We start from the raw sequence: 18,233 nt of genomic DNA on the forward strand, positions 1-18,233 counted from the left end.
GCTGTAGGGGGTTACAGAGATAGGGAGGTGGTGTAAGGGCTGGAGGGGGTTACAGAGATAGGGAGGGGGTGTAGGGGGTGGAGGGGTTGACAGAGATCGGGAGGGGGTGCAGGGGATGGAGGGGGTTACTGAGATAGGGAGGGGATATAGGGGCTGGAGGGGGTTACAGAGATAGGGAGGGGGTATAGGGTCTGGAGGGGGTTACAGAGATAGGGAGGGGGTGTAGGGCTGGAGGGGGTTACAGAGATAGGGAGGAAATGTAGGGGCTGGAGGGGATTACAGAGATAGGGAGGTGGTGTATCGGCTGGCGGAGGTTACAGAGATAGGGAGGGGGTGTAGGGACTGGAGGGGGTTACAGAGATAGGGAGGAAATGTAGGGGCTGGAGGGGGTTACAGAGATAGGGAGGGGGTGTAGGGGCTGGAGGGTGTTACAGAGATAGGGAGGAAATGTCGGGGCTGGAGGGGGTTACAGAGATAGGGAGGGGGTGTAGGGGCTGGAGGGGGTTACAGAGATAGGGACAGGTGTAGGGGGTGGAGGGGTTGACAGAGATAGGGAGGAAATGTAGGGGCTGGAGGGGGTTACAGAGAAAGGGAGGGAGTGTAGGGGCTGGAGGGGGTTACAGAGATAGGGAGGGGGTTACAGAGATAGGGAGGGGGTGTAGGGGCTGGAGGGATTTATAGAGATAGGGAGGGGGTGTATTGGCTGGAGTGGGCAACAGAGATAGGGAGGGGGTGTAGGGGTTGGAGGGGGTTACAGAGATAGGGAGGTGGTGTAAGGGCTGGAGGGGGTTACAGAGATAGGGAGGTGGTGTAAGGGATGGAGGGGGTTACTGAGATAGGGAGGGGGTGTAGGGGCTGGAGGGGGTTACAGAGATAGGGAGGTGGTGTAGGGGCTGGAGGGGGTTACAGAGATAGGGAGGAAGTGTAGGGGTTGGAGGGGGTTACAGAGATAGGGAGGGGGTGTAGGGGATGGAGGGGGTTACAGAGATAGGGAGGGGGTGTAGGGGCTGGAGGGGGTTACAGAGATAGGGAGGGGGTGTATTGGCTGGAGGGGGTTACAGAGATAGGGAGGGGGTGTAGGGGCTGTAGGGGGTTACAGAGATAGGGAGGTGGTGTAAGGGCTGGAGGGGGTTACAGAGATAGGGAGGGGGTGTAGGGGGTGGAGGGGTTGACAGAGATCGGGAGGGGGTGTAGGGGATGGAGGAGGTTACTGAGATAGGGAGGGGGTATAGGGGCTGGAGGGGGTTACAGAGATAGGGAGGGGGTATAGGGACTGGAGGGGGTTACAGAGATAGGGAGGGGGTGTAGGGCTGGAGGGGGTTACAGAGATAGGGAGGAAATGTAGGGGCTGGAGGGGATTACAGAGATAGGGAGGTGGTGTATCGGCTGGCGGAGGTTACAGAGATAGGGAGGGGGTGTAGGGACTGGAGGGGGTTACAGAGATAGGGAGGGGGTGTAGGGGCTGGAGGGGGTTACAGAGATAGGGAGGAAATGTAGGGGCTGGAGGGGATTACAAAGATAGGGAGGGGGTGTAGGGGCTGGAGGGGGTTACAGAGATAGGGAGGGGGTGTAGGGGCTGGAGGGAGTTACAGAGATAGGGAGGGGGTGTAGGGGCTGGAGGGGGTTACAGAGATAGGGAGGAAATGTAGGGGCTGGAGGGGATTACAAAGATAGGGAGGGGGTGTAGGGGCTGGAGGGGGTTACAGAGATAATGAGGGGGTGTAGGGGCTGGAGGGAGTTACAAAGATAGGGAGGGGGTATAGGGGCTGGATGTGTTTACAGAGGTAGGGAGGGGGTGTTGGGTCTGTAGGGGGTTACAGAGATAGAGAGGGGGTTACAGAGAAAGGGAGGGGGTGTAGGGGCTGGAAGGGGTTACAGAGATAGGGAGGGGGTGTTGGTGCTGGAGGGGTTTACAGAGATAGGGAGGGGATGTAGGGGCTGGAGGTGGTTATAGAGATAGGGACAGGGTGTAGGGGCTGGAGGGGGTTACAGAGATAGGGAGGGGGTCTCGGGTCTGGAGGGAGTTACGGAGATAGGGAGGGGTGTAGGGGATGGAGGGGGTTACAGAGATAGGGAGGGGGTGTAGGGGCTGGAGGGGATTACAGAGATAGGGAGGGGGTGTGGGGGCTGGAGGGGGTTACAGAGTTAGGGAGGGGGTGTAGGTGCTGGAGGGGGTTACAGAGATAGGGAGGGATGTCGTGACTCGAGGTGTTTACAGAGATAGGGAGGGGGTGTTGGGTCTGGTGGAGGTTACAGAGATAGGGAGGGGGTGTAGGGCTGGAGGAGGTTACAGAGATAGGGAGGGGGTGTAGGGTTTGGAGGGGTTATAGTGATAGGGAGGGGGTGTAGGGTCTGGTGGAGGTTACAGAGATAGGGAGGGGGTGTAGGGTTTGGAGGGGGTTACAGAGATAGGGAGGGGGTGTAGGGTTTGGAGGGGGTTACAGAGATAGGGAGGGAGTGGATTGTCTGAGGATGATAAACTTACCTGGCACCTTATCTCTCTCCTAGATAAGCTGCGACTGAGTTCCGACTGAGACTGGTTTCCGAGAGCAGTGAGCGTTCCTCCCATCGAGTGTCCAGCCCTCGTCCTCCCTTGCCAGAGGCACCATCTCACCTGGGTCTGAAAGCCCTCTCCGGCCTGCTGTCGCACACTCTGCCATCCTAATGCAACAATCTCTCTGCCAAATCCATGCCACGGGTCAATCAACATCCTGGTGCCCGCGTCTCCGGTTTGTCTCACCCTGTCCAAGACCCTTCACCCCGTCCTCTCCCCATGGCCCGTCCTGAGTGGTGGTGCGATACTGGGGTATCCCCCTCCCCTCCTCTCCAGTCAGACAGGCTCCCAATTTCCCCTTGTCGCCCTCTTCGAAAGCCTCTGACATATCCGCACTCATTGAAACGGAGCTGCCCTCCGAGAAATCTGTACCTCAGTACCGCAAGGGCTCAGTATCGTTCGAGGAGATTTCAGTCCAAGAATGATGATTGGGGATTGGTTAACTCTCTTTCCCTCTGGACGGATGTTCCCAGACCTATTCGGATCTGCCAGTAACTGCTGTGTTTGTTTCTTGACTTACCTGTTCATGTCAACCCCATCTCAACGCCCCATTTTCCACATCTAAATCTTCAACGCATCGGGACAGCTTTGTGACATCTGTGAATCTCGCCAATTAATACTTTATCCCTTGTTAATGCAGCTCAGAAACATCAGTCACCACCAGCCCACTGTCTTTCAATAACATTCTGAGGAAATATCTCTCCTTTCAACATAAAATTGAGTACAGGAGTTGGGAAGTGGTGTTGCAGTTGTACAGGACGTTGGTGAGGCTGCACTTGGAGTATTGGGTTCAGGTTTGGTCACCTTGCGACAGGAAGGATGGTATTAAACTGGAACGAGTGCAGAAGGAAATTTACAAGGATGTTGCCGGGAGTTAAAGGGTGAGGTCGGAGAGGACATTCTAACTTTAGACTTTTGGAGACTGAGTGAGGGGGAATCTTATCGAAGTGTAGAAGATCATGAGGGGCATGGATCGGGTGATCGCACTCAGTCTTTTCCCCAGGGGTTGGGGAATCGAGGACCAGAGGACATCAGTTTAAGGTCAGAGGGGAAAGAATAAAAGGGAACCTGAGGGGCAACTTTTTTACACAGAGGGTGGTACGCATATGGGATGAGCTGCCAGTGGTAGGGGTTGAGGGGGGGTACACCAACAACATTTAACAGGCATTTGGATAGATACCTGGATAGAGAAGGGTTAGAAGGAAATGGGCCAAGTGCAGGGAAATGGAGTTAACATGGACGGACATTTTGGTTGGTTTGGACCAGTGTGGGCCGAAGGGCCTGTCTCTGCTGTAGGACAATGTGACTCTATAAAATACTCAGAATCTCCAGCCATCTAATTCTCCCGAAAGAAGGTGTTTCGTGTATTGAGCCAACTCTCCCTCCTTTTGATATTCTTATAGAACTCTTTGCTCCCCCGTAGTGAGACAATATAGGACCAGACAGCTCAATCTTGGAATAAGGGGGCACACGTTAAAGACAGAGGTGAGGAGCAATACCTGCTCTCCGAGGGGAGTGAATCGGTGAGCCGTTTTACCACAGAGGTCTCTCGAGGCTGGGACATTCAGTGTATTCAATGCTGTGAGAGAGAGTCAGATTTTTAACCAGTTATTAAGCGTTGTGGATCAAAACAAGATTTGATTTGATTTATTGTCGTCCTGTGTACTGAGTTACAGTGAAAAAGTATTGTTTTGCGTGTTAACCTGACAAATCATCCCTTCCATCAGTACATCAGGGTAACTAGAATGCAGAGTCTAGTGTCACAGCGACAGAGAGAGATCAACTCTAATGCAGGAGAGGTCACTTCGTGAGTCTGATAACAGCGGGGAAGAAGCTGTTCTTGAATCTGTTGGTACGTGACCTCGAACTTTAGCCTGATGGAAAAGGAGAGTGTAACCAGGGTGGGAGAGAGAAGGATTATCACATCAACTATCACCTCTTTGTACGTTCCAAGTCTATCTCCTGAGTGCAGGCGTGAGCTGTGAGGTTTGAGGGTTCGGACTGAGTGAGTGTTATGACAGTGTGCAAATAGCTGGGAGTTGTTGCCTGGTCCAGTCCGTGAGCTGGCTGTGTGGTTCTGAGCGCACAATTTTGTCATAGAGCAGAACCTGACCACCCCTCCCCTCCGTGAGAGATTCAACCAAAAACATCCAAAGTGGAACACCTCACCCTGTAATCTGTTAACGTTGGTGTAACCTGCTTTCCAGCAACTTCTCGTGGTCCAATAAAATAAATCCCTGATGCTCACTTAAAAATTGAACAGTAACCATTTATTTATCTAACTCTAGCAGTGAACAACTTAACTAAACTAGTAACAAAGCAAATAAATCCCTTCTAACTGCCAACTGTTCCCGAATACAGCAAGATTCTGATGGTATGCTGTTCCAATAAATAGAACTCCCACTTATACAAAAACAAATAGAATTTGTTTGAAGTTACAGCCAGGTTACATCTTCTGGAATGTTCTGTACCTCCTTCATATGATCCTTCTGCCAGGAACTCCTTCCCTGTTGCTGTTACCGTGGTAAATAGAGAACACTTCCCCAAAGATCAGAGAGCTGTGATCTCTAGCAGACGATAGTTAGCTCTGCTAATTTTCCAACTGCCCCCTTCTCTTTGATGAGATATCAATAGTTTTACAATCAGATTGGTCCCAGGTTATCAAAACTGTCAGATTTAACTTTGACAGGTTTTTGGTATCTAAGGGCTAAATTCAAATGACTGTTTCTTGGTAAAAATGCAGCTTGGTCTGCTAACGCTACGGCCTTTCAATATAAATGTTTCAGTTCGGGGTCTCTCTGTGTGCTTGCAAATTGTCGCTGCACTGCTTTTCACAGATATCCATTGTAAATCTCTAAGTGCAGCGAAAGCACACAATCTTTTAAAGGGACCCTGCAATTCTTCCACACCCACAACAATTTACAAACAGCAATATTTTACAAGCACCAAATTCTAATGACCAGCCTCCCAATCCATGATTACTATCCCCAACTTTGCCTCAATGTCCTTGATGCAACGTTACCATGGGGGTCACTGCTTGGGCTGAGGTATGCCCTGTGGGTTCTTAGAGGGGAGGGCAGTTGGTACCAATGGAGGGTGTCCTGAGACACAAAATGTTTGCTAAATGTTAACAAGGTGAACTGCAGCATTAATAAGACAACAAGAAACATGCACCCCCTTAATCAACGAGAAACCCGCTCACCACTCGGCCAACATGTACAAAACAGGTGGCACATTGGTTGGCACTGCTGTCTCCCAGCGCCAGGGAACCGGGTTCGATTCCAGCCTCGGGCGACTGTCTGTGTGGAGTTTGCGCATTCTCCCCGTCTCTGCATGGGTTTCCTCTGGGTGCTCCGGTTTCCTCCCACAGTCCAAAGATGCGTAGGTTAGGGTGGATTGGCCATGAGAAATTGTCCCACCTTATTCCTGGGCACTATGGGACAATTTTCCATGGCCAATCCACCCTAACTTGCACATCCCTGGGCACTATGGGACAATTTCCCATGGCCAATCCACCCTAACTTGCACATCCCTGGACACTATGGCACAATTTCCCAATGGCCAATCCACCCTAACCTGCACATCCCTGGGCACTATGGGACAATTTCCCAATGGCCAATCCACCCTAACCTGCACATCCCTGGGCACTATGGGACAACTTCCTATGGCCAATCCACCCTAACCTGCACATCCCTGGGCACTATGGGACAACTTCCTATGGCCAATCCACCCTAACCTGCACATCCCTGGACACTATGGGACAACTTCCCATGGCCAATTCACCCTAACTTGCACATCCCTGGACACTATGGCACAAATTCCCAATGGCCAATCCACCCTCATCTGCACATCCCTGGACACTATGGGACAATTTCCCATGGCCAATCCACCCTAACCTGTACATCCCTGGGCACTATGAGACAATTTCCCATGGCCAAACCACCCTAACCTGTACATCCCTGGGCACTATGAGACAATTTCCCATGGCCAATCCACCCTAATCTGCACATCCCTGGGCACTATGGGACAATTTAGCACGGCCAATCCACCCTAAACTACACATCCCTGGGCACTATGGGACAATTTCCCTGGGCTTTGGGGAGTCCAGAACTAGAGGGCATAGGTTTAAGGGTTGAGGGTGAAATGGTTAAAAGCCCCCTAAGAGGTAACTTTTTCACACAGAGGGTGGTACGTGTATGGAATGAGCTGCCAGAGGAAGTGGTGGAGGCTGGTACAATGACAGCATTGAAAAGGCATCTGGATGGGTAGATGAATAGGAAGGGTTTGGAGGGGTATGGGCCAAGTGCTGGGAAATGGGACTAGATTGGGTTGGGATATCTGGGTCAGCATGGATGAGTTGGGCTGAAGGGTTTGTTTCCATGCTGTACATCTCTCTGTCTCTGGTGTAATCGGTCCTCGAGGCGAAAATCTCCGATATGTTACAGTTCTTCTGGGACAGCTCAACTATTGATCTCCTGTGAGACCACCTCAGTCTGTTCCTTGTTTACCCCCCCACCCCCGAGGGATTGGACTCCTGTACACCCCTCCCTTCGCGGTCCCCAGGAGTCTGGTAGCATCCCCTGCCCTCGACCTTTCCCATTCCTCTGTCTATCCCAAATCCCCTTCCTGGCCCCTCATCTCCCTCCGCCTGGTGCCCCAACCCATTTCCTCCGATCATTCCCTTGACCAGGCCCAATCTGCACCACCCCCAGCTCCCTTCACCCGCCCTGGGCCCATTCCCCCACCTGTCCCCCCAAGACCCCATATCCACTCTCACCTAACCGCTCCCCAGCTCCCTCGGTGCACCATGCCCTACCTTCGGCACGGATTTGCCGACCTCACCCGCACTTTCCCACTTGATCCTGGCACCCTACCCACCTGGCTCACTGATCTCTTAAACCCTTACCCACTTGGCATCCTATGGATCTGGAAACATCCTTGAAATTCTTTCCAGAATCCCTTCAAGTTTCACAATATCCTTCCTGTAGCAGGGAGACCAGAATTGCAAACATCATTCCAACAGTGGCCTAACCAATGTCCTGTACAGCCGCAAAGTGACGTCCCAACTCCTGTACTCAATACCCTGACCCATAAAGGAAAGCATACCAAACGCCGCCTTCACTATCCTATCTCGCTGCACCCTACCCCACACACCCTTCACATCCTACCTACACGGCAGGGCCGCCCTCACACTGTCCGCTATCCCCAAATCCCTGGGGATACAAGAATGCAGTAGGTACCAGTTGTATAAAGGCCAAGAGGGAATGATACGTTCTGTGCCCCAGCCCGCCCTGCGATTTCCCGGTCACCATCTCCCCGTCAGAAATCGGAAAATCTCTCCATTCGTCATGTAAGAAAGGGCAGAGCGGGAGCCGACGTCGCCAATTAATCCGGGGAAAGTCCAGCAGAAAACCTCCTGTTCTCCGCCCCCGCGCCCTCAGCACCTCTCTGGTGCAGCTATTGCTAATGACAGGCGCCATTTCAGAGAATGGCCACAGTGTGGCACCAATGCACCACATTAAATGTTCATTGTGGATTGCGTGTAGAGGGAGCTTTACTCTGTATCTAACCCCGTACTGTCCCTGTCCCTGGGAGTGTTTGATGGGGTGACAGTGTAGAGGGAGCTTTACTCTGTATCTAACCCCGTGCTGTCCCTGTCCTGGGAGGGTTTGATGGGGGGACAGTGTAGAGAGAGCTTTACTCTGTATCCAACCCCGTGCTGCCCCTGTCCCTGGGAGTGTGTGATGGGGGGACAGTGTAGAGGGAGCTTTACTCTGTATCTAACCCCGTGCTGCCCCTGTCCCTGGGAGTGTTTGATGGGGGGACAGTGTAGAGGAAGCTTTACTCTGTATCTAACCCCGTGCTGTCCCTGTCCCTGGGAGTGTTTGATGGGGGGCTCAGTGTAGAGGGAGCTTTACTCTATATCTAATCCCGTGCTGCCCCTGTCCCTGGGAGTGTTTGATGGGGGGACAGTGTTTAGGGAGCTTTACTCTGTATCTAACCCCGTGCTGTCCCTGTCCCTGGGAGTGTTTGATGGGGGGGACAGTGTAGAGGGAGCTTTACTCTGTATCTAACCCCGTGTTGTCCCTGTCCTGGGATGGAGTGACAGTGTAGAGGGAGCTCTGAGGGCAATAATGAGGTAATTGTCCTGATTCACTGGGATAATATGTCTTTCTGTCTCAGACACCCGGTGTATTAGTTTGGGAGTCATTTTCCGAAGGCATTCCGCGATTTTCCCAAGGACTGGGAGTCCCATGGATTGCTGAGATATCCCCCTCCCTCCGCACGATGTCTGTGTATCAAGGAGTGTGACTGCGTCTCCTCTACCCTCCTGAGTGACTCCGAATGAGGAGTCGGAGGGTGAGGGTCATGTTGAGGGTGGAGTCGAGTCCAGGCCTCATTGGGAACGTTCGAGGGAAGGGATGTTTTGGAGGGATTTGAGGAGGGAGTGAGGGTGCAGGAGTTGGGAGTGTGTCCGGCAGCTACTGAGGGAGAGGGCTGGAGGAATTGAGGGAGAGCACCAATGGAGGCAGAGTGAGGCAGAATGGTAGGGAGCAGAGAGAGAGAGAGATGAGGGTGCGCAGAGGGGAGGTGGTGGGGATTGGAGGGAATGGGGGAGGAGTGGCTCTGAGGGGATGTAGAGAAGGGGGCGAGGGAGGGAGCTAATGGTTCGAGGAGTTGAGGCGGGGGGGTGGGGGTGAGAGGGAGGGAAGGCAGGAGGCAGGTGGAGGGAGAGTGTGTGAGAGGGAGGGAGGGAGGGAGGGAGGGAGAGAGATGGAGGGGATGAGGGAGAGAGAAGGGGTGTGAGGGAGACAAAGGGAGTGTGTGAGTAAAATGGAGGGAAGGTGTGAGTGAGGGAGATGGACAGAGAGTGTGAGGGAGATGGAGGGAGTGTTTGAGTGAGGGAGATGGAGGGAGGGTGTGAGGGAGATGGAAGGAGTGTGTGACAGAGATGAGGGAGGGTGTGAGTGAGGGAGATGGAGGGAGAGTGAGAGCGAGATGGAGGGAGTGTGTGAGGGAGATGGAGAGAGTGTGTCACTGAGGGAGATGGAGGGAGTGTGTGAGGGAGATGGAGGGAGTGTGTCAGTGAGGGAGATGGAGGGAGGGTGTGAGTGAGGGAGATGGAGGGAGAGTGTGAGTGAAGGAGATGAGGAAGGGTGTGAGGGAGATGGAGGGAGGGTGAGGGAGATGGAGGGAGGGTGTGAGGGAGATGGAGGGAGGGTGTGAGGGAGATGAGGGAGGGTGTGAATGAGGGAGATGGAGGGAGGGTGTGAGCGAGGGAGATGAGGGAGGGTGTGAGGGAGATGGAGGGAGGGGTGTGAGGGAGATGGAGGGAGGCTGTGTGGGAGATGAGGGAGGGTGTGAGGGAGATGGAGGGAGGGTGCGTGTGAGGGAGATGAGGGAGGGTGTGAGGGAGATGGAGGGAGGGTGCATGTGAGGGAGATGAGGGAGGGTGTGAGGGAGATGGAGGGAGGGGTGTGAGGGAGATGGAGGGAGGGTGTGGGGGAGATGAGGGAGGGTGTGAGGGGGATGGAGGGAGGGGTGTGAGGGGGATGGAGGGAGGGGTGTGAGGGGGATGGAGGCAGGTTGTGGGGGAGATGAGGGAGGGTGTGAGGAGGATGGGGAGGGTGCGAGGGCGATGGAGGGACGGTGTGAGGGGGATGGTGTGAGGGTGTGTGACTGACTCTCACTCACACACACACACTCACACAAACACATACACACTCACAAACACACTTACTCACAAACACTCACACTGACTCACACACACTCACACTCACTCTCACAGACTCACACACACTCACACACACACTCATTCACACACACTCACACTGACTCACACGCACTCACACTCACTCACACACACTCACACTGCAACACATACTCACACTCACAAACACACTTACTCACAAACACACTTACTCACAAACACTCACACTCACTCTCACACACACATAGACTCACACACACTCACACTCACACACACACACACTCACACTCACACACTTACACTCACACTCACTCACTCACACACACACGCTCACACACTCAATCACAAACACACTCACTCTCACTCACTCACACTCACTCACACACTCACACACACTCACTCACACATACACTCAGACACACACACTCAGACACACACACTCACACACACACTCACACACACACTCACTCAAAACACTCACACTCACACACACACTCACACACGCTCTCACACACACTCACTCTCACACTTACACTCACACTCACATTCACTCACACTTACACACGCTCACACACTCACTCACATTCCCTCACACTCACTCACACACACTCACACTCACAGACACTCACACACACACACACTCACACACTCACACTCACACACACACTCACTCACACTCACTCACACTCACACACACTTACACTCACTCAAACACACCCACACTCACTCACACACACTCACTCACACACACTCAAATTCACTCACACAGACACACACACACTCACACTCACAAACACACTTACACACAAACACTCACACTGACTCACACACACACTCACTCTCTCACACACACACACACTCACACAGACACACACACACTCACACTCACAAACACACTTACTCACAAACACTCACACTGACTCACACACACTCACATTCACTCTCACACACTCACACAGACTCACACTCACTCACACTGACTCACACACACTCACACACACTCATTCACACACACACACTCACACTGACTCACACACACTCACACACACACTCACTCACACACACTCACCACTGACACACATACTCACACTCACAAACACACTTACTCACAAACACTCACACTCACTCTCACACACACATAGACTCACACACACTCACACTGATTCACACACACTCACACTCTCACACACACACTCACACTCACACACTTACACTCACACTCACTCACTCACACACACACGCTCACACACTCAATCACAAACACACTCACTCTCACTCACTCACACTCACTCACACATACACTCAGACACACACACTCAGACACACACACTCACACACACACTCACACACACACTCACTCAAAACACTCACACTCACACACACACTCACACACGCACTCACACACACTCACTCTCACACTTACACTCACACTCACATTCACTCACACTCACACACGCTCACACACTCACTCACATTCCCTCACACTCACTCACACACACTCACACTCACAGACACACACACACAGTCACACTCACACACTCACACTCACTCACACACACACTCACTCACACTCACTCACACTCACACACACTTACACTCACTCAAACACACCCACACTCACTCACACACACTCACTCACAAACACTCAAATTCACTCACACAGACACACACACACTCACACTCACAAACACACTTACTCACAAACACTCACACTGACTCACACACACTCACACTCACTCTCACACACTCACACTCACACACACACTCACTCACACACACACTCACACTGACACACACGCCCTCACACCCACACACACTTACTCACACACACTCACACTGACACACACACTCACACTCACAAACACACTTACTCACAAACACTCACACTCACTCTCACACACTCACACTCACACACACACTCACTCACACTCACACTCACACACACACACACACACACTCACACTCACACACTTACACTCACACTCACTCACTCAAACACACACGCTCACACACTCAATCACAAACACACTCACTCTCACTCACACTCACTCACACTCACACACACTCACACACACATACTCACACTCAGACACACACACTCACACACACACTCACACTCACAAACACACACTCACTCAAAACACTCACACTCACACACACACTCACACACACACTCACACACACACACTCACACTCTCACACTTACACTCACACTCACATTCACTCACACTCACACACGCTCACACACTCACTCACATTCACTCACACTCACTCACACTCACAGACACTCACACACACTCACACTCACACACTCACACTCACTCACACACACACTCACTCACACTCATTCACACTCACACACACTTACACTCACCCAAACACACTCACACTCACTCACACACACTCACTCACACACACTCAAACTCACTCACACCCACACGCTCACACACACTCACACTAACACACTCAAACACATACACTCACACTCACTCACACACACTCACTCAAAACACTCACACTCACACACACTCACACACACACACACTCACATGCACTCACTCACACTCACACACTCTCACACACTCACTCACATTCAATCACACTCACTCACACACACTCACACTCACACACACACACACACACTCACACTCACACACACACACACTCACACTCACACACACTCACTCACACACTCACACTCACACTCACACACACTCACTCACACACACGCACTTACACTCACTCAAACACACTCACACTCACTCACACACACTCACTCACACACACTCAAACTCACTCACACACTCACACGCACACATTCACACTAACACACACAAACACACACACCCACACACGCAATCATTCACACACACACTCGCACACACTCTCACAGACACTAACTCACACATTCACTCACACACACACACACTCACACTCACACACACTCACACTCACTCACACACACTCACTAATCACAAACACACTCACACATGCACACTCACTCACACACACTCAAACACACACACATTCACTCACACACACACTCACACACAGACTAACACACACACACACTCACACGCCCTCACACACACTCACACTCACTCGCACACACTCACACACTCACACACACACTCGCACTCACTCACACACTTACACACACTCACTCACACTCACACACACTCACACTCACTCACACTCACTCACACACACTCACACTCACACACACACACGCTCATCACAAACACACTCACACACACTCACACTCACTCACACACACTCAAACACACACACACTCACTCACACACACTCACACTCACACACACACTCACACTCACACACACTCACACATGCTCACACACACACTCACACTCACACACTCTCACACACACACTCACACACACTCACAACACACACACTCAAACTCACACACTCATACACACTCACACACACACACACTCACACTCACTCAAACACACTCACACTCACCCACACACACACACTCACACAAACACTCACACACTCAAACTCACTCACACACACTCAAAAACACACTCACACACACACTCACACACACACTCACACACACTCACAGACACTCATACATACATCACATGCACACACTCACACAGGCACACACTCACACTCGCACACACTCACAGACACTCATACATACATCACATGCACACACTCACACACGCACACACTCACACACACTCACAAACACCCACACACTCACAAACACATACACTCACACACACTCACACACTCACAAACACACAAACACACACTCACACTCACAAACACGCAAACACACACTCCATACACACACACATACACACACACATGCACTCTCAAACACACTCTCACACTCACAAACACACACACATACACTCGCACACATACACACACAAACACACACATGCGCTCACACACTCACAAACACACAATCACAAACACACATACACTCACATTCATACACTCACAGACATACTCACAAACACGCACTCACAAACACACATACACGCATACATGCACTCACACACACAAACACACTCACAAACACACACTCACAAACACACGCACATACACTCACACTCACTCACAAACACACATACACTTACACACATACACACACATGCACTCACACACACTCGCAAACACACATTCACAAACACACACACATACACTCAAATGCATACACACATATACACACATACACACACTCACACATAAACACTCTCACACACACACACACTCACACTCACAAACACACACTCACAAACACACACACACAAACACACACACATACACACTCACAAACACACACATACACTCACACACATGCACATGCATACATTCACATGCACGCACTCACACACTCACAAACACTCACTCACACTCACACACTTACAAACACGCGCGCACAAACACACACACATACACACGCACACACTTGCAAACACACAAACACACACTCCATACACTCACACACATACACACACACATACACTCTCAAAGACACTCTCACACTCACAAACACACGCTCACAAACACACACACATACACTCGCATACACACTCACAAACACGCACAAACACACACATGCACTCACACACACTCACAAACACACACTCACAAACATACACACATACACTCACATGCATACACTCACACACACTCACAAACATGCACTCACAAACACAGACACACATATACTCGCATGCATACACTCACAAACACACACACAAACACACTCACACACTCACAAACACACTCACAAACACACACATATACACTCGCACACACACACACTCACAAACACGCACAAACACACACATGCACTCACACACACTCACAAACATACACACATACACTCACATGCATACACTCACACACACTCACAAACACGCACTCACAAACACACACACACATATACTCACACACACAAACACACGCTCACAAACACACATAAACACTCACATACACTCAAACACACACTGTCACACACACAAACACACTCACACACTCACAAACACACACACATACACTCACACATACTCACAAGCACACGTACACTTACACACATACACACACACACAAACACACACTCACAAACACACACATACACTCACATGCATACACACACATATATACGCACACACACTCACACATACACACCCTCACACACTCACAAACACACACTCACAAAAACACACACAAACACACACATACATTCACAAGCACTCACAAACACACACACATACACTCACACACATACACACACACATTCACACGCACACACTCACACATTCACAAACACTCACACACACTCACTCACACACATACACTCACACACACTTGCAAACACACACAACACACGCAGATACACTCACACACAAACACACACACATACACTCTCACAAACACACTCTCACACTCACAAACACACACTCACAAACACACACACACTCACACACACACACACTCACACATACTCACAAACACACACTCACAAACACACATACACACATACACTCACACACACTCACAAACACACACTCACAAATACACATACACACACATACACACACTCACAAACACACATACTCACACACACTCACTAACACACACAAACACACATACACACACATACACTTACACACACACTCACAAGCACACACTCACAAACACACATGCACACTCACACACACACTATCACACACATACAAATACACACACACTCACAAACATACACTCACACATACCCACAAACACACACACATACACACACATACACTCACATACTCACAAACACACACATACACGCACACATACACTCTCACAACCACATTCTCATACTCACAAACACGCACACACATATACACACACACACACACACTCACAAACACACACATACAATTACACACATACACACACATGCACTCACACACTCACAAACGCACACTCACAAACACACACACATACACTCACACACACTCACAAACACACACACACATAAACACACTTACAAACACACATACACACATACACATGCACTCTCACACACACACTATCGCACACGCAAATACACACACACTCACAAGCATACACTCACACACACCCACACACACACACACTCACAAACACTCACACACATACACTCACATACTCACAAACACACACTCACAAAGACACACATACACCCACACACACTCACAAACACACTTACAAACACACATATACACTCACACACACACACATACACCCACACACACACTCACAAACACACTTACAAACACACATACACACACATACACTCACATACTCACAAACACACACATACACGCACATATACACTCTCACAACCACACTCTCATACTCACAAACACGCACACACATACACACACACACACTCACAAACACACACAAACACACACATACACTTACATACATATACACACACACTCACAAACACACACACATACACTCACATACACTCGCAAACACACACACACTCACAAACACACTCACAAACACACATACACTTACACACATATACACACATGCACTCACACACACTCACAAACACACATTCACAAACACACACACACATACACTCAAATGCATACACACATATATACACATACACACACTCCCACATAAACACTCTCACACACACACACACACTCACACTCACAAACACACACTCACAAACACACACACACACAAACACACACACATACACACTCACAAACACACACATACACTCACACACATTCACACGCATACATTCACATGCACGCACACACGCTCACAAACACACACTCACTCACACTCACACACTTACAAACACGCGCGCACAAACACACACACATACACACGCACACACTTGCAAACACACAAACACACACTCCATACACTCACACACATACACACACACATACACTCTCAAAGACACTCTCACACTCACAAACACACGCTCACAAACACACACACATACACTCGCACACACACACTCACAAACACGCACAAACACACACATGCACTCACACACACTCACAAACACACACTCACAAACATACACACATATACTCGCATGCACACACTCACAAACACACACACAAACACACTCACACACTCACAAACACACACGCATACACTCGCACGCACACACTCACAAACACGCACAAACACACACATGCACTCACACACACTCACAAACACACACTCACAAACATACACACATACACTCACATGCATACACTCACACAAACTTACAAACACGCACTCACATACACACTCACATACACTCAAACACACATTGTCACACACACAAACACACTCACACACTCACAAACACACACACATACACTCACACATACTCACAAGCACACACAAGCACACGTACACTTACACACATACACACACACACACAAACACACTCACAAACACACACATACACTCACATTCATACACTCACATATATACGCACACACTCACCCTCACACACTCACAAACACACACTCACAAACACACACACATACATTCACAAGCACTCACAAACAAACACACTCACACACATACACACACACACATTCACACGCACACACTCACACATTCACAAACACTCACACACACTCACTCACACACATACACGCACACATACTCGCAAACACACACAAACACACGCACATACACTCACACACAAACACATACACTCTCACAAACACACTCTCACACTCACAAACACACACTCACAAACACACACACACATACACACACACTCACAAACACACACTCACAAACACACACACATACACACACACACTCACAAACACACACTCACAAATACACATACACACACACATATGCACACTCACACACACACTATCAGACACTCACAAATGCACACACACTGACACACTCACAAACACACACTCACACATACCCACAAACACAGACACATAC

The 18,233-nt window shown here is 50.0% G+C and overlaps 1 protein-coding gene across 1 annotated transcript in view; it reads left to right on the top strand.

Annotated features, from left to right (window-relative positions):
• Positions 1 to 5,619, top strand: part of LOC122547443 (uncharacterized) — a 73,180-nt gene extending 67,561 nt beyond the window's left edge. Inside the window, exon 9 of the mRNA XM_087980750.1 lies at positions 2,509 to 5,619. Within this exon, the coding sequence (XP_087836876.1) occupies positions 2,509 to 2,512 (4 nt within the window). The 3' untranslated portion in view covers positions 2,513 to 5,619. The remainder of the gene's footprint in view (positions 1 to 2,508) is intronic.
• Positions 5,620 to 18,233: the final 12,614 nt, after the last annotated feature.

The sequence above is a fragment of the Chiloscyllium plagiosum genome, unplaced genomic scaffold (genome assembly GCF_037043375.1).
Source record: "Chiloscyllium plagiosum isolate Xiang-an unplaced genomic scaffold, Cpla_swu_hap1 HiC_scaffold_38, whole genome shotgun sequence".
In the NCBI taxonomy this organism is placed as follows: Eukaryota; Metazoa; Chordata; class Chondrichthyes; order Orectolobiformes; family Hemiscylliidae; genus Chiloscyllium; species Chiloscyllium plagiosum.